The 24,265-nt window shown below is 46.9% G+C and overlaps 1 protein-coding gene across 1 annotated transcript in view; it reads right to left on the reverse strand.

Moving 5' to 3' along the window:
* RILPL2 (Rab interacting lysosomal protein like 2) overlaps positions 1–24,265 on the reverse strand; it is a 91,774-nt gene that overhangs the window by 24,455 nt on the left and 43,054 nt on the right. Inside the window, exon 3 of the mRNA XM_069215003.1 lies at positions 18,143–18,256. Coding sequence (XP_069071104.1) covers positions 18,143–18,256 — 114 coding nt within the window. The remainder of the gene's footprint in view (positions 1–18,142; positions 18,257–24,265) is intronic.

The raw sequence follows: 24,265 nt of genomic DNA on the forward strand, positions 1-24,265 counted from the left end.
CTTGTTATCAGGGCTTTTGAGCACATTTAAGCATCCATGTGAGTACAGAATAAGTGATGTGTGGTCATTTAAACTGATTGTGCACTAGCTGTACACATTGTGTATACAGGGAGTGCAGAATTATTAGGCAAGTTGTATTTTTGAGGATTAATTTTATTATTGAACAACAACCATGTTCTCAATGAACCCAAAAAACTCATTAATATCAAAGCTGAATATTTTTGGAAGTAGTTTTTAGTTTGTTTTTAGTTTTAGTTATGTTAGGGGGATATCTGTGTGTGCAGGGGACTATTACTGTGCATAATTATTAGGCAACTTAACAAAAAAAAATATATACCCATTTCAATTATTTATTATTACCAGTGAAACCAATATAACATCTCAACATTCACAAATATACATTTCTGACATTCAAAAACAAAACAAAAACAAATCAGTGACCAATATAGCCACCTTTCTTTGCAAGGACACTCAAAAGCCTGCCATCCATGGATTCTGTCAGTGTTTTGATCTGTTCACCATCAACATTGCGTGCAGCAGCAACCACAGCCTCCCAGACACTGTTCAGAGAGGTGTACTGTTTTCCCTCCTTGTAAATCTCACATTTGATGATGGACCACAGGTTCTCAATGGGGTTCAGATCAGGTGAACAAGGAGGCCATGTCATTAGATTTCCTTCTTTTATACCCTTTCTTGCCAGCCACGCTGTGGAGTACTTGGACGCGTGTGATGGAGCATTGTCCTGCATGAAAATCATGTTTTTCTTGAAGGATGCAGACTTCTTCCTGTACCACTGCTTGAAGAAGGTGTCTTCCAGGAACTGGCAGTAGGACTGGGAGTTGAGCTTGACTCCATCCTCAACCCGAAAAGGCCCCACAAGCTCATCTTTGATGATACCAGCCCAAACCAGTACTCCACCTCCACCTTGCTGGCGTCTGAGTCGGACTGGAGCTCTCTGCCCTTTACCAATCCAGCCACGGGCCCATCCATCTGGCCCATCAAGACTCACTCTCATTTCATCAGTCCATAAAACCTTAGAAAAATCAGTCTTGAGATATTTCTTGGCCCAGTCTTGACGTTTCAGCTTGTGTGTCTTGTTCAGTGGTGGTCGTCTTTCAGCCTTTCTTACCTTGGCCATGTCTCTGAGTATTGCACACCTTGTGCTTTTGGGCACTCCAGTGATGTTGCAGCTCTGAAATATGGCCAAACTGGTGGCAAGTGGCATCGTGGCAGCTGCACGCTTGACTTTTCTCAGTTCATGGGCAGTTATTTTGCGCCTTGGTTTTTCCACACGCTTCTTGCGACCCTGTTGACTATTTTGAATGAAACGCTTGATTGTTCGATGATCACGCTTCAGAAGCTTTGCAATTTTAAGAGTGCTGCATCCCTCTGCAAGATATCTCACTATTTTTGACTTTTCTGAGCCTGTCAAGTCCTTCTTTTGACCCATTTTGCCAAAGGAAAGGAAGTTGCCTAATAATTATGCACACCTGATATAGGGTGTTGATGTCATTAGACCACACCCCTTCTCATTACAGAGATGCACAGCACCTAATATGCTTAATTGGTAGTAGGCTTTCGAGCCTATACAGCTTGGAGTAAGACAACATGCATAAAGAGGATGATGTGGTCAAAATACTCATTTGCCTAATAATTCTGCACTCCCTGTAGGAATATTATGAAAAGAAAATTGGCCAATCCAGCTTTTACTTGCGCGTTTCCTTCTGGTGGTCTGATTTTTTTTTTTTGTACTTAGGTAGTTACACATCCATCCTGGTCTGCTTTTCCCACATGAACAGATATTACCCCACTAGGCAAAACAAACCTGACTGATGTATAGCATGTACACAAATGTCTCAGGACTTCCAGCATAGTTGGTCAATGGCATTTCACAACAATCGTGAGCCCAAGGGAAATGGGTGCCTCCTACCATCCAAGCATTGATGGGGCTAGTAACCCTCCTTCTTTGACTCCTACAAAGTATGACCTAAGATTTCTCTCTTCTACTCTTGCAGTCCCGGTCTTCTCTTGAACTCCAGACAACACACAGATTCAAATGTATCCTGGGGGCAGGTGGCCTTACTTCTGCATCACAATGATATGCCAGTGTACTTTGCAACACTCACAGCTTTGCCCTGCTGCCACTCTTTGTCCCCAACACATACTGGCAGCAGGAAGCAACTGAGTGAGAAATAAGAGGGTTCCATGATGGTCTCATCATAGGAAAAGAACAGACGCAGAGAGGCAGGCAGCTCTGGCAGGGAAGCTAGGGGTTGGGGGGTAGGTTTAAGGGGTCACTTAAGTCACTCCCCATATCTCCTAACATTTTAGACAAAGAGTAGGAAGGGAAGGGGAAAAAGAGAAGACACTTAAAAGACAATGAATTGGCACCAAATAGGCCTACATGAATGGCATGACCAAATCAACAAGGTAAATGCCAATGTTAATTTCACAGAGATGAGGACTACTGTTAGAAGTGTCTGTCAAGTACCAACGCTGACTCCATCATAGGGCAGAATTCTCATCCTGGTGGTTAGCCCTTCCACTAAAAGATGGAGGTATTCGCCTTTTGTGTAATGAGGCCTACAGTGGTTCCACTATGGAACAGATTCGCTTCAGGGGGCTTTGGGTCGCAGTCCCACCAGACACCCACTTGTCCTTCATAGGAATCAGAACTATTAGGCTTCACCTTCTTTACAGAGGCTCCTCCTGACTTCTAGAATTCCACCCGAATTCAAAGACCTGGCTTTTCAAGTAGTCCCACCAGGCCCTAGGTGTGGCTAGACTCACACCTGCTCAGCGCCAGGATACCTGTACAGGTGATAGTGCGCTCTATAAATCTGCATAACGTATAACATATAACATAAAACTGTAGAAACTGGCACCGAAAATAAAAATCATATATATATGGTGGGTCAAGCAACCATTCTCAGGTGTGCTATTTTTTTCCAACTTCATGTTGTGTTTTTTCCCCATTAAACAAACAGCACATCTTAAGAAACATGGGACGTTGGCATAAGCACATATTGGAGTGTCCAGGTTATACAAACACAATATAAGCACTTTACAGATAGACAGAATAGTTAGGGTCTTCCCGCAGTAGACAACATGAATGCAGAAGTCACGACAGTCCCATCTTCAATGCAGAAAACCATGGGCACTCCAGCGACAATTGTAATTGAAACCCAGCCCACATTGAGTATAGCCCAGCAGGGAAAGTTATAATTTGCACATTTCTACACTGAAATGGTTAGGCACAAACAGTTAATAATTTTCATAGTCTATTAAGTGAGGAGTGTCACTGCTGCAGCAGGGGGACCACCACTTTCCTCTTCCATGGGTGCTTCCACCTCAAGTCCAGTCAGGCAAGTCTGATAAGGCCCCCAAATATTCTTTGGTCAGCTGCAGCTTGGAAGTAGCTCCCGGTACGTGCCACGCTGTGCAGGCAGTATGCCATGTCTTTGTGCCGTTTTTGTAAAGTTGGTAAGGGACCACAAGCCCATCGTGACTCCACTTTGTGCTTCGCAAGAAACAGACCTAGAGCAACCAGTTGCCTAGTAGCACTCTACAACTTCCTGTCATACCCCAGTAACACCAGCAGAGGTTCTGGCTCAAATTGCTTGCCAACTATCATACTCAGCTCCAGGAATACAGCCTGCCAAAAGTTCTGCACCCCTGGATAAGACCACACTAAATCCACAAACCCAGCCATTTCCTAAGTACATTCTGTGCAATCAGCACTATTGTGTAACCGGTACCTATGCAGTCTAGTGGTGTATAGTACACTCCATTAATATATTTGAAGTGCACGAGCCCAAGCCTACTGTTTAAGGAGACAGTCTTCACGATAGAACAGCAGTACTTCAACTGCTCATCACTAATCATAATCCCAGGTCCCTTTGCCAGTCCAGACTAACCCTAAACCTTCCCGGCCTGCACACTTCCTGCGCATGTGCATACAGTCTTGACACTATGTGCTGCGGGTGTAGCGGTCTGCAATAGTTAAGCCAATGCCGGCATCGCTGGTGGCTCCTGCGCCTCCTCCCCCAATAAATCCCGCCTGGTGTGTCGTGCTCTGTAAAAGTAGAATTGCATTAACGGGGAGAACCCTTGTCCTCGTTCCTGAATCTCTGCCCAGTCACACATCTTGCCCTCAGTAAAGGACCGTGGTCAGCGAGTCTAAGACTCTGGAACGTCGAACTGGGCATCTAAGCAAGGTTAGGGGTTATGTGTATGGGGTTGTCACTTTGTTCTAGGTGCACATGTGGTAGGTCACGCATACCACGAACCCAATATTGTGTGAACTGCGATTGTGCACCCCAATAATATGCTTCGAAATCCGGAGCATTGAGTCCCACCATGTCATAAAGTAAAGCATGAGCCCTCCACCCCTCCCTCGGTTGCCTACCCGCTCACGCTGGCAGACGATCAGCGCCTGGAGCCTGCCAAACACTGAGCGAGTCAGGAGATATTCATGAAGAGAAATAAAATAACAGGGAAAGACTAAACATCTTTATAATGGCTATATGCGCCGCGAGACACAGAGGCAACCTAATCCAGCGGTCCACAGCCTCAGACAAGCGCTATACCACTCTGCCATAGTTGTCCTGCATAACAACCGCTGGGTCTGTGTGCACCCGGATCCCCAAATAACGTAACAAATCCTTTGACCACTGCAAGGAATAATCCAGCGGTATCGGTTTAGTGGATGGGGTGAGTGGGAATATAACTGATTTCTCCCACTTCACTCGGACTCTGGCGTGCCCCCCCCCCCCAAACAATACCACCTCCTGCAACACTGTTGTTAAATTGCGCTCAGAGTCATATATAGTGCAGCGTGTCATCAGCATACGCCGACCTAGTCAGGTTATAAATAGGGAACCGCAAGCCCCTGTGAGAGTGGTATTCCTAGAGCGCACATTTCCAGGATTCAGCCACTAGGCCAAAGAATAGGGGGGAAAGAGGGCAACCCTGTCTGGTGCCCCTCGTGATATTGATGGGGGCAGTGAACACGCCATTAACCCTGACCCAAGTCGCTGGTAGCATGTATAGTACCCTGACCAATTGAAGGAACACACCGCCTACCCCAATATGCAGCAAGACCGCCTGCATGAATCCCTAATCCACAGGGTTGAATGCTTTTTCGGCGACGAGCAATACCGCCAGGGCAGGGGCGTAGGAGACACTAAATTTCTGGGGGGGACAGGGACAACCTTGAGGTGGGCCCCCTGCGCAAAGTTTGCACCCAGAAGGATTGCTGTGGTGGGGGTGGGGGGAGATGGGGAAGACGGTCGCTTCCAGTCGAGTCCTGTGTGGCCTGCAATTCCCTGTCTGCTGGGCCCTTTGCTGCCTGTTAGGCAGCGACAGGCTCTGTGATGCTGTTCGCCTGTGTGAAGTCCTAAGAGGCCTGTACTGCCTGCTGGGCGCAGTGCTTCCTGTCGATTCCTGTGCTGCCTGCCAGGCACTCTGCTGCCTGTTGGGAGCTTTCTTACTAGTCAGGCTGTATAAGTCTCTGGGCCTCCGCCTGCCTATGAAGGCCAGTAAGGCCTATGATTGCTGCTAGGTCCTTGTCTGACTGTCAAGTGGCAGTCTCTGTGCTGCCGCGTTCCTGTGAACTGCTGTGCTGTCTGATAGGGCCGTCCTTAGTGCTGTGGCGCCCTGTGCGACATTGTTTGTTGGTGCCCCCCAGTGACTACCTCTGCCACGGATTCCCTCACTACTATCCATCACCACTCTCTCTCAGATGCATTTCATTCGTTTTATAGCACCACTCATACCGGGAAATATCCCTTACAACGCAATCAATGCAATGCAATGCATTGACCATGCTGCCATTACCACAAATATGGGTCTAGCACACATGCCTTTACCACACATATCTTTACCACACATATGCGTGGTTACAGCATAGATAGCGGTCTAGCTGTCCGGGTGGAACAGGAAGAAGCAGAGGAGAGAGAGGTAAGTAGGGCTGTGGCCGGGTTTAGAGTGGGAGGTTGGGGTCATTTTTAGGGCAGGGTAGGGTTGGGGTAGTTTTTAGGACAGGGTGGGGTAGGTTTTAGGAGTCAGGAGGAGTGCATGGAGGTCAAGTAGTTTTAGGACAGTGTGGGGTAGGTTTTAGGGTACAGGGTGGGGGTCATATAGTATTTAGGACAGAGCAGGGTAGGTTTTAGCGTTCAGGGTAGGGGCAGGGGCATCAAGGTAGTTTTTAGAGCAGTTCATGGTAGGTTTTAGGGTTCAGAGTGGGGGTCGGGGTAGTTTTTAGGACAGGGCAGGGTTACTTTTAGGGCAGGGGCAGTTTTAAGTGCTTGGATAGGTGGAGTATGGTATCAGGTGTAAGGGGGCAGGGTAGGGAGAATTTACCACGCATGTTCCTTTACCAAACATGCTTTTACAATGAAATTTGTTGTAAAGGCATGCGTAGTAAAGACACGGTCATTGTTGAGACCGCGATGTTAAGGCATGCGCGATATACGCATGTGTTGTTCTATCATTCATCCCTCATACCAGTCTAGGGTGTCAAAGCACTTTACATCACACAGACATTACGCAGAGACAATCATCATATATGTGTAAATCAGTGTATATGAAATGTTACATAAGACAGAGGACTACAAGGTGTAAGTGTCACAGGTCATCCATACTGGTAGCAGGTATAGTTTCAGAGTGCTTTATCTGGAGAAGCGCAAACTCAGAATTTAAAACATAACACCATGGTTGGGGGCTCTCTTTAATAATAAGAACTGCACTCAAATCAACTTGTTTTGCAACATTAAGTTAATCAAAAAGTGGGGGGAAATCATGACGCTCTAATCTATACCTTGATGTTTGCATGCAGCTCTTTGATGAGTTCATTGCTCACTGTTCTATATTCAGTTTTCATTTATAAATTGCAGGGGACAAAAAAGGAGCTCTCTGATGTAGGAAGCTGGCCTTGTGTGTTGTGAGTACCTATGGTATTATCACCTTATACCAGGTCCAGGTATCACCTTATTAGTGAAGTGTAGGCAGTGTCTAGAAGCCAGGCTCTCTAGAGTTAGCTGTGGATGAGCAGCCAAGACTTATCTAGGACACATGCAAAGATCATGCAATACCACTGTAGTCACACAGCACTTACACACATGAAAGAAACACGTGTTACGAAAATAAAGGTTCCTTATTACAGTAACACAAACACTAAAACACTAGATAGACAATACTGCAACAGGATGTAAGTAACACACTATTATATGTACAGCAGCAATCACAAATTGGCATAAAAAGCAATAGAAAACAGTGAAAAGCAATAGGCAATACTGAAGGCCTAGAGGGGACCAGACCATATACTAAGGAAGTGAAATGCGAAAGCCGGGTCCCCACCCAAGGAAGTGGAATTGGTAGAGGGGAGCTGGAGGAACTAAGAAACCCCAAAGGTAAGTACCAGAGTGCCCCCCAGCGACCAGGAGAAAAGAGGTAAGTTACAGTTTTTTCCCTGACCCACCAAAAGGACTTCAGAGAAGGATATTGCAAAACGCAGACAAGACTGCAAGAAACTAGAGGTGGATCCTGGAAGAGTAAGACCTGGAAAAGAAGGGCACCAAGTCCAGTTTACGTAGGATGGTCCGGTCGTGGCAGGAGCCACTACCCACCCATCTGTGGATGCAGGAGTTGGTCGACGGGGAGACGAAGATGGTGAGCAATGCAGCACTGGAGCAGATGAAGAGTTCCAAGGTGATGCAGTCGACGTCCCACGCCAGATGAAGAATTGCAGTCAGTCTGTGGTGTGGAAAACCCACCAACAAGCCTTGGCAAAAGCAAATGTCGCAGTAGGAGAAAAGTGGAGCTACCGGGGACCAGCAAGGTCCAGGGGGACTCAACCCATGGAGGGGAGTCTCAGGTGACCATCAGCAAGGCAGAGAGTCTGGAGGAGGAGAGACAGCCCCCACAGAAGACCTACAGGCAAGGAGCCCAGGAGCTGTAGAGAGGCCCACAGCAAACCTGAAGAGAGGTCCCACTTCACAGGCGAAGCACATTGAGGGCTGTGCTTCACAGAGAAGAGTGCCGGGGGTAGCTGCAAGAGATGCGGTGCATGGGGGTACTGTCCTGCATGGGAAGGCAAGGACCTACCTACTCCAAAGTTGGGCAGCTGGTAGAGAGGACCAAGGAGACCACTCCAGACTACCACCCCTGATGCAGGATCCATGCAGCTCAGGAGGAGAGGAGAGGAGATCCACGCAGCCGGTTGTTGTTGCAGTTGGTGCCTGCAGATGCAGATAAGTGACTCCTTCACTTCAAGGAATTTTCCTTCTTTCTTCTCATGCAGACTGAAGACTTGCTGCCCTCAGAGGAAGCACAGCTGGGCAAATGTTGCAGTTGCTGGAAGGAGTCGGAGAAACAATGTTGCGTGGCAAAGTCGTCGCTGGAGCTGCAGATTTTAGGTTCCTGTGAAGTCCAGTTGCGGTTCCAGTGGCCAGAAGTCAAAGTAAACGTTGCAGAGGAGTCCTGCTGGAATCTTGCACGTCAAATCTGAGGACCCACCCAAGAGGGAAACCCAGAATAACCCAGAAAGGGGGATTGGTCACCTAGCCGAGTGACCACCTAGGAGGGGGCTGTGATGTCACCTCCCTGACCTGGCCACTCAGATTCTCACAGAGGCCTCTGTCAACCTTAGATTCAAGATGGAAGAATCAAGTGGCCACCTGGAGGAGCTCTGGGCACCACCCCTGGGGTGGTGATGGACAGGGGAGTGGTTACACCATTTCCATTGTCCAGTTTCACGCCAGAGTAGGGGCTGAGGTCCCTGAACCGGTACAGACTGGTTTATGCAAGGAGGGCACCAAATGTGCCCTTCAGAGCATACTAGTAGCTTGGCGAGGCTACCCCTCCCAAGCCTTGTAACGGAGAGGGTGTTGCCTCCCTCTTCCAAAGGAAATCCTTTGTTCTGCCTTCCAGGGCATGAGCTGCTCAAGCAGCAGAAGGAGGGCAGAAATCTGTCTGAGGGGTGGCAGCAGCGTGAGCTGTTCGGAAGACCCCATAAAGCTGGTAGGAGCAATGCTGGGGATCCTCTAAGGAGCCCCCAAAGTGCATGGAATCATACAATCAATACTGACAATAGTATTGGGGTATGATTCTGACATGTTTGTTACCAAACATGCCCAGTTACCATTATGTAGCTGGACATAGGTAGTGACCTATGTCCAGTACAAGCGTAAAATGGCGTCCCCACACTCACGAGGTCCAGGAAAATGGAGCTGGAGTTCGTGGGGGCACCTCTGCTCCTGCAGAGGTGCCCTCACACACAGGTACTTGCACCCTACCCTCTGGGCTAGGAGGGCCTACCATAGGGGTGACTTACAGTGACCTGGTGCAGTGGCCTGAAGTGAAAGGGTGCAAGCACCTTTTCACGCAGGCTGCAATGGCAGGCCTGCAGACACAGTTTACATGGGCTCCTATGGGTGGCATAATACATAATAAATGCTGCAGCCCATGGGAACCCCTGATCCCCCAATGCCCTGGGTACCTGGGTACCATATACTAGGGACTTATAAGGGGCACCAGTATGCCAAGTGGGGGGTGTGTGTGGTCCAAGCAACCAAATGTAATGGGAGAGAGCACTGGGGTCCTGGTTAGCAGGATCCCAGTGAACACAGTCAAAACATACTGACAACAGGCAAAAAGTGGGGTAACCATGCCAAAAAGAGGGTACTTTTCTGCATCTGACAAAAGCAGAAACCCACTGACCTATTCACATTATATACACTTTGCGATCTGCATGTAGACGGCCTTTGTAGCAGGCATAGTAACCCTGTACGTTATGATGAGTCAAAACTTCCACTAGACAAAACTTCAGTCTCTCTCCAGAATGACCATTAATCACCGGAATTATCTTAAGATTTTTATTTTTGCCTGAAAACCGTTGGTGGCAAGGAACATCCAGCAGGTGCTTTTAAAGTCACAATATACTTGCAAACATAGCACCCCCATCCTAAGTCAGCACCCAGTGCGGCAGCACCGGTTGCATCGCCCTAGCTGCCTTACCTTGCCCTGTCCATCTCTTAGGCCATCTGGTTCTTCCTGGGACCCATGCTGTGTGCTGGTCTCTCCGCTGTCTATCCAGCAGTGTCAGGCTCTGTTCCACCATAGCCTGTGAAGTCCTGTAAAGCCTGTGAGCTGCCACAGTGCTGGCTTCGCATCCACAGGCCATTGGCAGGAAATTAGATTTACAGACAGCCCTTGCCCTTCAGAGCGGGCTTTCACAAATACCAGGAAGGCTGAGGGAGAGACAGGGGACAGAAATGTTGGGGGGGGGGGGCAGGATGTCAACTTAGGGGACAATAATTAGCACTGGGGCAGGCAAGCTGGAGACAGAGGAGAGAAGAGAGTGAGAGAGAGGCGACAGAAAGGGGGCCCCTAACAAACACTGGCGCACAGGGTGCCACTAGCGCGCTAAAGCCTGCCCTGCTCATATCTAACAGTAACTCAACAATACTGTTTTTAGAAAGGGAGATACTCTGCAACACAGCACTGTATTTAAAAAGAAAGGGAGTTACTTAGCAATAGTTTATTTAATTACCCAAACCTCCTTACCTTCTCAAATCTTGCTGCTGTCTTCAGGGTTCGATCTTCAAGGGACAGGAAGGGTCGGGCTCAGGAGGGACTGGATGCACACAGCAATCAACAAAGGGTCTCTCCTCTCCCTTTGTTTTCAGAAGTGCAGACTGCAGGCAGCTGTGGCGGCAAGGTTAGAAAGAATCCCTTGTGTGCTGCAGCACAACAAAAGGGCAGAGGGCGAGTGTCCTGGAGCCAGGTCACAGGTCAAGTGCAGGGCCATATAGGTAGAGCTTTCATGCGCTAATGGCCCTGCGAATTACAGGAGAAGGGAAAATTATTCTGTCCCCTCGTCCCCCCACCCTTGTCCCCCGCGTCCCCCCCACTCCAAAATCTGGGGGGGGACATATCCCCCGCGTCCCCCACACTTCCTACGCCCATGCGCCAGGGCCATGGTATCAAGCTCTATATATTGTATCGCACCTTACAATGTTCTAAGATTGAACAAAAGGCCCCGTCCTGGAACAAAACTGGCTTGCTCAGGACCCACCACTCCAGGCAGCAGTGGGGCCAACTGATTGGCCAGGATTTTTGTGTAAATTTTAGCGTCTACGTTCACTAGTGACAGAGGTCAATACGATGTTTAGTAGTCTGCCAGTTTGCCCAGTTTCAGCAAGGCCACCAGTAAAGCCTCACACATAGTGGGGGGCATGCATTCCCCCCGGCCATTTCCTCATGCAGTGTGAATGAGCAGGGTATAAGCAAGTCCTGCTAGGCCTTCTAAAAGTCCACCGTGAGCCCATCAGTGCCCGGTGCTTTCCCTGACAGTATGTCTTTAAGTGCGGCACGTATCTCCTCTGGAAGAAACAGGGCCATAAAGGCATTCTTTATGCTCCGCCAGAGCCACTGCATCGCTATATGCATAAGATAATCTGTGACAGCTTCTCCATAAACCAACCACGAGTGGTATAGATCATTATAGTATCTACAGAAGTGTTCCCCAACCTATTTTTGCGCACACAGTGCCTGACCGTGCTCATCCTGAATCTCTAGGATCACATCATCCTCCCTTTGGGGACGCAACAATGTTGCCAGGGTCACTCCACGGTGCTCACCTTCACCATAAACACACGCCACTCCATATTTCTCCTTATGATTTACTTCACTTTGCCCCAACTCCTGGAATTCCTCCATCTTGGTCCTAATATCACCCAGGACGTTCTGATCAGCGGTTGCCCTGTGCTGCCTCTCTAAGTCAGCTATCTCTGCCTCTACGCGTTGCAGACGCCTGCAGATAAACCTAAGGACTCCAGCATGTTTGGATAGAGTGACCTACCTTATTTGTACCTTGAATGCTTCCCATACAGTTGCAGATTTGTCCACAAGCAATGTTTGTGTCAAAGTACTCATCAATGGCCTGACCTAACTCTTCCCTGAACATAGTGTCCAACAATGAGTTTGGAGGGAATCGTCCCAAAAATGTAGGCGGTCGCAGGGAAACCAAGTACTTGAGGAATCAACTGTCATGAGAGTAACCAATATTCAGTTTGGGTGTGTACCTCGTGTACTGACAAGCAGTGCATGCACACGTGCCCGCTGGGGATCTATACCGCCAGACATCAACCAAACCCTCATGTGTCCCTATCTCAAGAATGGCTCGCCCTGCCACCGAAGGTCGTCCAGGTGGACCCAGGGAACGATCTCCGTCAGGATTGAGCACACAATTATAATCTCCAACCCATATCTGCAGTAAATCGCCCCACTGCAGCAGCCTCGCTTTAAGCGCGCAATAGAATTGCGGGTTGTCATGGTTAGGCTCTAACACTCCAACCAGTAAGACCGCTAAGTCATCTTTGTGACATCGAGCCACCACATATCGGCCACGCTGATCTGCGCAAACTTGTTGGAGTCTAATCCCTGAACCCCTTCAAGCCCAGATAAGCATCCCCTGAGGCATGCATTGTGAACCCTGCCGCACAACATAGATCCTGCATTGTGCGCTGTGTTAACACTCCACTCCTTGGTGCTATGCGTGTTTCCTGCAAAATTGTGATGTCAACCTTGTGCCTCTGTAAATAAGCCACCACCTTATGTATTTTCCTGCTATCATTCAGCCCCTGAACATTCCATGTAACCAGTTGCAGCACCTGGGGACCAGAAGGCCCCATCAGTGGTGCCTGCCTGTCAGCCGCTATCATCCAGTAGTTTTCACGTCCTACGATGTCTGCCTCCATGCTACACTTTACATTCATAGGCACTGCCAACGAACAAAAAGGTAGCTGTAAAATACGATACCCTCCCATGCTGTGTGACCCCACAACAAACACAGTGAAAAATTACCTTTCCAGTACTAACCCATATCCTTCCCTTCCACAACCAAATCAGAACTAAGTGGTGCACACATGAGGACAGATGTTGCCCAACTCGTCAGGGACTCTGATAGCCACCAAAAGGCCAAATAACCAATGTTGCATACACCTAGAACAATAAATCTGAACTTCACATTATCAACCTTTTTCATACATCCATGACCTGTATGAGTCATAAGGATTATGGAGGCTCACACTCAGGCATTGAGGACTCATGGGGCACCCTCTGCACCCCTTGCCTGCACCCCCTTACCATACATATTTCTTGTAGTTCTCTGGCGGGCCTGGAACAGGACCATGTGCAACAATCTGGTATAGCCAAGAAGACCCCTAGTCTGTGAGGATCTAACTTATGCCGCACCGCCCTATGCACGGTCTACATCCTTACTGTCCGGGCCAGGAGACATGTGTCGCTTTGCTGCTGTCTCATGCCACTTCAGAAATTGCTGCAGCTGTTTAGGGTTGTGAAAATGACCGCCTTGCCATCAACCATCACTCACAGTTTCGCAGGGTGGGGCATGTTTGTAGGAGGCAGGCTCTGTATATACTATATCAAAATGAGATATAGTGCGCACAGAGTCCTGGGGTTCCCCAGGGGCTTCACAGAGGTTGAAATAGATAATACTAATGCTCTATTTGTGGTAGTGTGGTCGAGCAATTAGGCTTATCAGAGAGTAGTGTTAAGCATTTGTTGTACACACACAAGCAATAGAGGAAAAACACACTCAATGACTTAATTTCAGACCACTAGGATTTTATATAGAAAAATATGTTTTGTTAATTTATTTCTAGAACCACAAGATTCAGTATGCAGTTAAGTACATAAAATGAAAGGTACTTTGCATATATATGATCAGGACTTTGAATAGAATTGACAATGTATACAGTATTTGTCAAAATGGCAAAAAGCTATTTTAAAAGGGGACACTGCATTTTTAAACAGTTCCTGGGGGGAAGAAAAGATAGTACAGTTTTACTGGTAGGTATTCAACTTACAGTTCTTATCTCCGGGGTTTAGGTAGTCCATCACTGGGGGTTCAAGTTAACCCCAAACACCCACCACCAGCAACACGGGCCGGTCAGGTGCAGAGGTCAAAGAGGAACCAAATTAACGCAGGCTCCTATGGAGACAGGGGGTACTCGGAATCTGGTCATCCAGCAGCTAAGTACCTGCGACTCGGAGGGCAGACCAGGGGGGATTAGAAGAGCACTGGAGGGGCCCCACGTAGGCACCAAACACACACCTTCAGTGGCACAGGGGAAGCCAGGTGCAAACAGGAAGTCAGGGTTCCAATGCAGGTCTATGGGGAGACCCCGGGGGTCACTCAGAGGCTGCAGACGGCGTCCAGGGGGGTGTCGCGGGCACACCACAAGTCGGACAAGGAGGAGGGCCATCTGCTCAATGATGAGGCACTGGAGGTCAGGTTCTCCAAGGCCTGGGGGCAGCGGGTGCAGTGTGTCCTTTATGCATCAGATATCTTTGTCCGGAGCTTGCGTTTAGGGGGGTCCTCGGGATTCCCTCTTCAGGCGTCATCGTGGAGGGGTCAACCCAGGCAGGGCACTTGTTATTAATGGCCTGGGGAATGTCTTTTGCTGGGTGGGCCACTTGGACAGGGGCCGTGGGTGTCGGGTGCACAGAGGCCAAGATTCACACATCTGGAGTGAGGTGGGAGTCCGTAGTTGTAGGTTTCTTTAGACTGAGCTGCTGTCCTTGGGCGTTCTTGGTCCTTTTTTGGGTGCAGGGCAGTCCTCTGGAGTTGGCAGAGGTCGCTGGGCCCCCTGGACGCATCACTGGTCCTTTTGCAGGTTCTTTGAAGCAGGAGACAGGCCGGTAGGGCTGGGGCCAAAGCAGTTGTAGTCTTCCTTCTTATCTGCTAAGGGGTTTCAGCTTAGCAGTCCTTCTTCTTCTTGTAGGTTTCCAGGAATCTGGTGAGTTGGGATCAGGGCAGCCCTTAAATACACAATTTAGGGGCGTTTTAGGGGTCAGAGGGCAGTAGCCAATGGCTACTGTCCCTGAGGGTGGCTACACCCTCCTTGTGCTCACTCCCTTTGGGGAGAGGAGCACATTCCTGCCCCTATTGGCCCTGATTCTCCAAACCAAGATAGAGGATTCTGCAAGGCGGGGGTCACTTCAGCTCTGGACACCTTAGGGGGGGGCCTGGCTGAGGTGGTGACTCCTCCTTGTTTTCCCTAATTATCCCTCTGGACTTGCCGCCAAACATGGGGGCTTGTGTTGGCAATACATCTATAAAGTATACAAAAAGTGATGGATGGAATGCATGAATTAATCTCAGCCACTGGTAATCGCTCAGGGACACATTCCAGTCCGTTGTTATTTTGCACACCATCCCTCCTCAGATTGGACTCGGCCATATGCAAATCATTCATGCCCCTACTCCAATTGGAGCAGTCAAGCCCAAACTACCAGGCTAGGTCCTCCCTAAACTGGAACACATGCATCTCCTGACCAGTTTCAACCTAGTTAGGGCTCATCATCCAGGTATAGCTTGGATGCAGTGACACAGTGTGCATGGGTCTCACGTCACAGCATACCCATTCCACTTAAGAGAACACAATAAAATGTACAAAAAAGTGATGGATTGGAATGCTTGAATTAATTTCAGCCAATGGTAAATCACTTGGGATGCTTCCCAGTCCACTGTTAGTTTGCACACCATGCCACCTAAGTTTGGACCCAGCCATATGCATCTATAGCATGGGGAGACAACAGATTTATGCAGGATCACACAATTTGGTCATGTAGGTACGTTGAGATGAATATTAAGGTCTTCTTGCTCAACAGTTGGCAACTTAGCCATCACATCCATCATATTAGTTCTGGATTGCACATACAATGAATCATACAAGGGTATAGCAACAAGGACTAAAGAAAGTGAAGAGACTGTATTTGTAATTGACAGAATTACACTTAATCCCACTAACAGCCCAAGTTATGAAATACACTGCAGAGCAATTTTCACCCTACAACTGGGATTGGTTAAGTGGATACTAGGCCATGCTAATCTCACCCATGCTAAACAATTTAGGAGTGAGCAACTAGATCAGTTGAAAGGTAAATTGAATAAGGAGTGAAAAAATCTGGATTTAAAATAGAACCATTCCCTTATCAACAGAGGGCATACTCGCTGTATGAGTGAATTAATAATGGCCAGAGGGTGAACACATTCTGTTACTAAACGGGCCAATAAAAGAATCACCACAGCATAACAGTAGAAATACCTATCTCTGAAATCATTATTGCCATTATAAAAAGCAGTGTAGTAGTTAACATGTTTTTCAACACTGCCTGGATAGTAGTCCTGGTATAAAAGTCATGACAATTCTGGACCTCTAGCCAATTTGTGTGTATTTGCTTTCTATTGTCATACACTGCAGCTCTTGGACTTTTAGTAATAGTTCTTCAAATAACTTTTAGTAAGCTGAATGACCTTCAGAGACGACAGTTGCTTATCATGTGTGATCCTAGGGTTTTCTACACCTGTAATCTAAAGCCACCATTGGACAGGCTGAGAGTGGATGTCCGACACTGGCAGGCCCTGCCTCTGTCTCTTTTGGGAAGGGTGGCCCTTTTCAAGATTACAGCCCTACCCTGATTTTTGTACACGCTCCATAACACACCATATCTGGCTCCTGCAACCTATTTCCAGACCATAGACAGTGAGGTCTGCAGCCTTCTCTGGAACAGGGGTCCCCTGTGTGTTGCTCTGCAAAAATTGATGCAGAGTTCGCCTGAGCGTGGTATAGCCCTTCCGGACATAAAAAAAGTACTATTAGGCGGCACAACTTAAGGCGGTCAACCATTGGGTCCATCTCCCGGAGGGAGAACCGGCATATAGGAAGGACAGGGACAATATGAGATCCGGTGGCTATCTTAGAGCCATCTATAGAGGTTCCAGGGCTGCTCCTACACTTTGCCCCACCGCTAATACAGTGGCTCTCTGGCACACCACATTTCACGAATGGGGTGGAGGGACAAGATCACACAGCCCACCCCCCTGTGGGATACAGCGCGGTTATGCTTCCTGGCCACACATAGAAGGTTTGAGAAATGGGACTTGATAGGTCCGTCAAGGGTGGGTGATTTGTGGAGCCAGAGAGATGTGCTTCCTTTCACAGAACTACAAGAAGAGCACCAGTTGGCCCCCTTCAGGGACCTTCCGATATCTACAGATTAGGAACGCCTTCCAGAAGGCAGTTCCTAGGGGGACCGATTTCCTAGAGTCCTCTCCACTTGAAGATCGGCTGTTAGATGAGTACATGCCGAGACAGGCAATCTCGCTCACCTACCGCAAATAAATTACTAATTTCTTTGAAATTCTGGCTAAGTTGTTGTCTAGTTTGGAGCAAGATCTAGGGGACCTGGAGGAAGGGGAGTGGCCGGAAGCCCTGGCCTCCCTCGGGAGGTGGCCATATGCTCCAGATTTCAGCTGGTGCAACTGAAAATACTTAATCATAGCTACTATGCATATACTAACCTGGTTAAAATGGGCAAATTAGATCATGCTTGGCGTCCTATGGGGTGTGGTCAGGAAGGCTTGTTCTTCCACATGCTAGGGGGCTTCCCTGTGCTTCAACATTATTGGGGGGTGCTGACCTGCCTCAATGAAGTGGTGGGAAATAATTTGGCATGGTCGGCAAAATGGTGCCTTCTTAATTTATGGGCTGAAACAGACCTTAATCTTATGGGCCGACTGGTTCACCTCGGGACGGATGGTAGCCAAACAAAAGATAGGCTGCACGGGGATCCGAACTGGGCCCGAGTTTGGGGACTGGAACAAAAGACATGGACTGGTGCATGCTGGCCAAGAGGGTGGTATATGCATGAAGGGGGTTCCCAAAATAAATGGAATAAAATATGGGGTAAATGAAATGTGTATAGAGGAAACATCTGTGAACCCCTGGACAGCACTGTTGATGATGTCCTGCAATAGAACAGTTGTCAACTCAACCACTGAATTGGGGAATGCTGCTGTAAAGGTTCGATACTGTAACGTAACTGTCATACAGGGTGTTTGCTGATGGCTGCTGTTTCTAATTGATCTGCAATGTCTAATATCACCGCAATTTACTTTGTCTAACTGTTCAATAAAAAGAACTTTTAAAAAACAAAGTTACTTTATGCAAGTGAAAAAAAACATAACTAAAAGGGTACTCTAGTCTGTTTAATATTCTTACATCTAGCAAAATCATGGAGTGGTTGTACAGAAAAACACATTGGTACTTACAAACGTTTTACAATCGATTTTTCTTGATTACTTTCATTTGATAACGCAGCTTTGGGTGCAACTGGTTCTTCTTCCAATATTGCAACCTTGTCTTCACTCTGGGTAATGAGGCCACTGTGACAATATATAAAGAACACAGAGGAGATAGTTAGAAGTTAAAATGCATCATTGTAACCCAAGACCAAATCTGCATGGACAGGAATCATTAATTTTCTATAAATGTGGAATGTACAGAACCTGTGCACTGTGGTCCAGTGTCTGGACCCTTTCAGTTTGTCTACTGAGCTATTTCACTGTCAGCATGAAATCATGTGTGATGATAGCCGTACCACAGTTGAAATGAGTTGATAACATGAGGCCATGTACAAGGCCGCAGTTTTAGGCCATTCCTATCCAGTGAGAGAGGCAGCCACACATATGAGTTATCATTTTCATAGGGAAAAAAGTACAGGAATGCAGATAGGCAAGCCTTCTGTAATTCGTCAGCAGTTCTAAAGTTTTCCATCGCTGAAATGTAAGGATCTCATCACACCAAGGATTCTCTGCGTTTACTGGTGTTGGTAGGATTCTGTGGGATCTGATCAGAAATACTACAGCCTAAGGAAACTGATGAAAAGTGTTTTCATGCTGCCTTAGTTTGATCTTTGATTAGCATTTCTAAGTTGTTGACATAGGTGTGATCCACTCATGACACACTTCCCTTCATTCTCCTGGGCCTTTAAATTATAGACATATTCTGGGTTCCTAGTGTTCCTTGGGTGCCGGCCAATCCCAGGCCAAAATACAGCAGTCATCTAGCATCCCAAATTTCAAAACATCGTTTCCTACCTTCATATGGTCACATTTGTGGGGCTCTGTTGAGTGCTGTGAGGTATGCCCACCCACACATATGAAGTACCATTTTTATCAGGAGAATTGCAGGAATGCTGAATGCTAGGACTGGTGCCGATTTCGCATGTAATGTGTGCTAACGATTGCTTTTATTTTTGCAGTTTTTGTCCTTCTACTTGCGTGCCACAAGCCCTCCACTGAGGTGGCTTGTCAGCATGGCTCCATTCTTGTGAGGGACTGTGAACAAGTTATTGCAGTGCAGTCCTCCTGACACCTAGGATGGTAGGAGACCAGTGATGTGGCTGGCCACTCTATTCCTGCTACCCAAGTTGAAGCAGTGTCAGTGTACTGTCAGCCTAGGTGCAGACAGTTATTGTTGCTGGCAGCCATTGCTGCACATTAAGCAAAGTAAACTCACAATCCCAGCTACTATACCACCTCACCCCCAAGGATTCAGGTATGTTAGAGCTGTAAGATCTCTATTACCCTTCGTACTCTGATTGGTCTTCCTTGGAATTCTCTCAAGGCTCTGTGAAGGATCAGTGATCCAGAAGACAGGTTTAATTTCAGGACTAGTCCAGATTTGGAACCTTTTTTTTGTTTTTTGCTTTGAGACAGAGGCTATGGTGGCTTCAGAACAGCAAGTAACGCTCCAAGAAGAGCTACGGGTAAGTGGGTTTTATGACCATCCTGGATTTTATCTATGGGACACCTAGGCAGGAGCGTCAACACTGCGCACTGGTCTTTCGGAAGATCAGAAGGTGGTGGTCCATCAGGTGGCAGAAGTAATGACTCTGGAAGCCAAGAGTGCTACTGGGAGATCTTCACTTTAACCCAGAAGATTTCTCAGCAGAAAAAAGGAAAAAGGTTGGCTGGGCTAACAACATTTCAGAGGAGTCCATCTCCTCAGGGATATTCTGCAACAGTACAAGTGGATGGTCAAGCTGGATTTAAAAGATGCCATCATCACTGTCCCGATAGATGGGCCTCACCAGCACATTTTTCAGATTTCTTGGCAGGAACAAATCTTCACGTTTACAGTCCTTTTCTTCAGCCTCTCCTCAACGTTGTGGTGCTTCACAAAGTTAATGAATTAAGTATTGGTTTGATGATGCGACTCTGTCATCTTCTCCTAATGTTATAGCATGTCTGTGCTCCCATCTGGGGGAAATCGCAAGTGATCTTCCTTCAAGGTCTCAAGTATGTGATGATCAATAAGAAATCGAACTGGACTACATGTCAGTCCATGGCCTTCATGGGTTTTCTGGTCAGGTAGAGGTTAGCTCCTTGCACTTTCCAAAGTCCATAATGGGGGCCATCAAGAGGGAGATGCAGAAATTACATTTTCTGTTCAAATAGGTGTGATAGATGGGCCTTCTCTCTTCATCTATGAAGGTGGTTTTCCCTGGCCCTCTTCATTTACCAGCCCTTCAGAGATTAAAGGTTGCCCATCTCCGAGGGGCCGTGGATATTAGGAGTTGGTTCCCTTTACAGAGGAGGTCAGGACAGAGGCCCAGTGATGACAGGACTACATGGAGGCTTGGAATGGCAGAACGATCTTTGGAAATGCCCCAGACTGGATCACAGAACCGGAGGTCAGGTTCTCACAAGCAGTCATAGGTCAGCAGACAAGCTGAGTTTGCACAATGACTTCCTCAAGCTGTTAGCCAGATCTTTTGCGGTAAGGTGTCTGGAAAAAGGCCATTCCTCCTGTTGCGTTCCATTGAGGATGGACAATACGTCCATGATCCGTTACATCAACAGATTGCGGGAAACCAAATTCAGGGTGTTGGTAGAGTTGGAAAGGACTTTTTGCACTACTGTCTTGCCAATTAGATTTCAGTGGTCACGGAACAGCTTTGGGCAGGGAAGAGAGAGGGACCTCCACTGTAGTGGTGGGTTGGAATTCCAGATATCTAAAGGATTCCAGCAAATAGACCTTTGTTCATCCCATCTTTCTTAAATAGATGGACAGGTGATGCTTTTGCAAGGTTGAGCTCCTCTCCTCTTGGCTGAACTATCAACTGAAGAAATTCCTCAGTTGATACCCAGATCCAGAGGCTTGGGCAGTTGATGCTTTTCTCCAAGCCTGGGGAGGACACACAACTATGCCATCCTTCCACTCGCCATGATCATGAGGATGGCAGCCTACATTAGGAGGCAGTTGTTGGAGGTGATTTCCGTGACACAACTGTGGAGAGCTCAAGTTTGTTTTCCAGTTTGTCTGGAACTTTATTGGACTCTTCCTTGCTTCTTGCCAGGGTCAGAACATTCGGTTGAATTGTCAGGTGCAACCCCACCAGCTAGTCACAGAAGGGTCTCTCCTGCTCATGGTACAGAGGTTTACAAGCACATTGGTCAGTCCCAGGCTTTTTGAGACAAGATGAGATTCTCACCTACAGGGTATGGGAAGACAGAACAAACGTGTGCTACCACACTGCCTGGAGATCGTGGTCTAGCTGGTGTGTGGGATGGGGTCTGGATCCCGTGGGGGCTGGACCTGTCCATAAATTGAATTTCCTTCAGTAATTGTCTGAGAAAGGTTGAGCCTTAGTGAATACTGTTCAATCCGATATTTCAGCCGGGCACTAACCTCAGTAACCTCTGAAAGGGCTTCCTGCGGTGGAACACCCCTTGGTTTGAAAGCTTTTACAAGGTACTTGTCTTTCTAAACCATGGAGCCCAGATATTTCTTTTTATGGTATATGAATTTGGTCCTAGACCTATTTCTTTTGTGGCTTCCAAATTAGTTCCTCTCTAGGAAGGAACGTTTGACGACGCTGGAGATGCTCCTATGTCTAGGCTCTTGAAGACAAGCCTCATATATGAAGGTCCTTAGCTTGTCTGGCAGAGTGTTCACCTTAGGGGGGAGCAGGGTTTGGGGGGTGACCTTAGTAATCATTATGAGGACTAAATGCAATACCAGTTCAGCAACACATCCTTCTTTTCCAAATTCTCCTAAATTGTTTGTTGTGAACAGTCTTAAGGCGTATGAGGACATGATGGTGGCGGGCCACCCAGCAGGTGTTCACTAACCCTTAATTTCTATCAGGAAGCCACCTGAAGCGGTTTCATCTTCAACAATTACTGGGTGGGTCCGCTGGGTCATGCTGGAAGCAGGCATGGACACATCCAGCTTTGATGCCCATTCTACTAGAGCCACAATAATGTCCAAAGCTTTTGTGCTCAGAGGTAGGTTGGAAATATTGATGGAAATTTCAGTTCTGTCAAGGACTCGGAGGTGAGATTTATCCCATCTGGTTTCATGTCAGCCTTTCCTCCTAGATACATTTCTAAGGCTTAAGTGTTTCTTTTGATATGTTTCTGAAGGTTGAAGTTAAGTTTTTCTTGATATGCTGCTTATCTAAATGTGTGTTGAGGCTTAGTAAGATGTATTATTTTGCAGTTTCTGTTTTGGAACAAGTGTATTTATTTTTGCTCTTTGACATAGGTTTGGAGACCAAGCAGGAGTAATGGCAGGAGGCGGACGTGAATTGTGCCACTCACATGAAGAAAACAGAACATCCGAGAGGAAATTGCCATCGTCATTTGCAGTGCTGGCTCCTGATTGGTGGAGTGCTTGCGGCCTACAGATCCTGGGCTGTAGTTCATTGTTTGTCATTATTGTTCTTTGACCAATATGAGATTTATTATTGTTACTAGAGCTTTTTCAGTTGGAAATGAGAAATGTTTATGCATAACACTCACCTCACAGTCCTTAACAGAACTGAAACTTTCCACCACGATTCCTAGGAAAATTTACATTCTTGGGTACATTTCAAAAGTGCATACCATTTCCTTCACGTCCAATATCAATTTATTACTGTTTTCATTGCCAAGTGATGTCCAGTATGCAATGAAATATAATTGCAAGCAATTGATCTGCGTTCTAAAAACACTTTCTATGTGACCAGAAATGACAGACAGATAGAATGGTATTTTACATTTGCAGCTATGCCTTTAATTAGAACAGTTACAGACGAAAACCTTGTTGTCAATTTGTCTTTCCCCCCATTTACATTCACCATTTTGTTATTTCAATGATTAGTTTATTTGAGAAAACCTTGAGTGAGCTACACAGATGCACTCTTACTGAATTCAGAATTGTTTTTAGTTTACAGAAATGTATAGCTTTCTTTGTTCATCTATGGGCTTTAATCTGTTTCCCCCACAAACTTCAAGTAGGTAGAAACCACAAAATTAGGAAATAATGAAGGCCACTTGTCCTGCAATTTTTCTAACTATAAACTGTTTGGGGAGGTAATTCTGTCTAGGACGATATAAAATGTCTCTGGACTGATTTGTTCATCCCATATATAAATAAAGATCTAGTCCATTTAAAAGTCTAAGCAGTTTCTCTGGCTTGACATTGAGGGCCAGATTATGACCTTGGCGGAGGGGATTACTCCGTCCCAAATGTGACAGCTATCCCGTCCGCTGTGTTACAAGTTCCATAGGGTACAATGGAACTTGTAATATGGCGGGTGGGATATCCGTCACATTTGGGACAGAGTAAGCCCGTCCGCCAAGATCGTAATCAGGCCGTGAGTATTTTGTGTATGACTATTGTGCGATATTGTTTCTCAATTTGAAGCCTACTACCACTTCATGTAGTAAGCCTTAACAGCACTACCTAACTACCCTCGAAGAGCCAGATGTACAAAAGAGAGTAAGGAAATGTTACCTACTTAAAATCTTAGTCATCCATAATGAGCATTGTCTCTGAATTCATAAAAGGTATAGCCTATTTTTATGAATTCACAATTCACACACAATAGTTTCAATGTAATTTTTTTAAAATATGTGTTTAATGAGTATAGCATGAGACAATCCAGACCACACATCGTATATGTTTACATTGACTAAGGCAATATATTATGAAATAGCATATTGTACACAGGTTGATTGGTAAGTAACGTGGAAGACCGGTGAGGAACTTCCCCACATTGTAATAGCCGGGTGGCACAGTAATCCTACTATGATTAACTCGCTGTGCAGTTGCCCCATCTCACATCCATGTATAGCTGGTGGTCTGCCAGTCTATGGTAACATCTCTCTAAGACAATACAGAGAGCTAAACAGTACAGAACAGAAATATCAACAACGGCAGCAGCGTCAGGATGATTTTGGGGTTACAGTCACTCCCCTAGACCCCCAATCAATTCAGGCACTGGGGAGGGCTTTAGTGGGGGGGGGGGGCATCAGGCAACGTCAGGGGGCATTACACCCACTGGGGGGTAGAACTAAGTGTGCGTGTGGCTGGTCAGTCCGCGGCCACAGCACCTGCAGCTC

This window comes from Pleurodeles waltl, chromosome 11 (assembly GCF_031143425.1).
Source record: "Pleurodeles waltl isolate 20211129_DDA chromosome 11, aPleWal1.hap1.20221129, whole genome shotgun sequence".
NCBI classification, from domain to species: Eukaryota; Metazoa; Chordata; class Amphibia; order Caudata; family Salamandridae; genus Pleurodeles; species Pleurodeles waltl.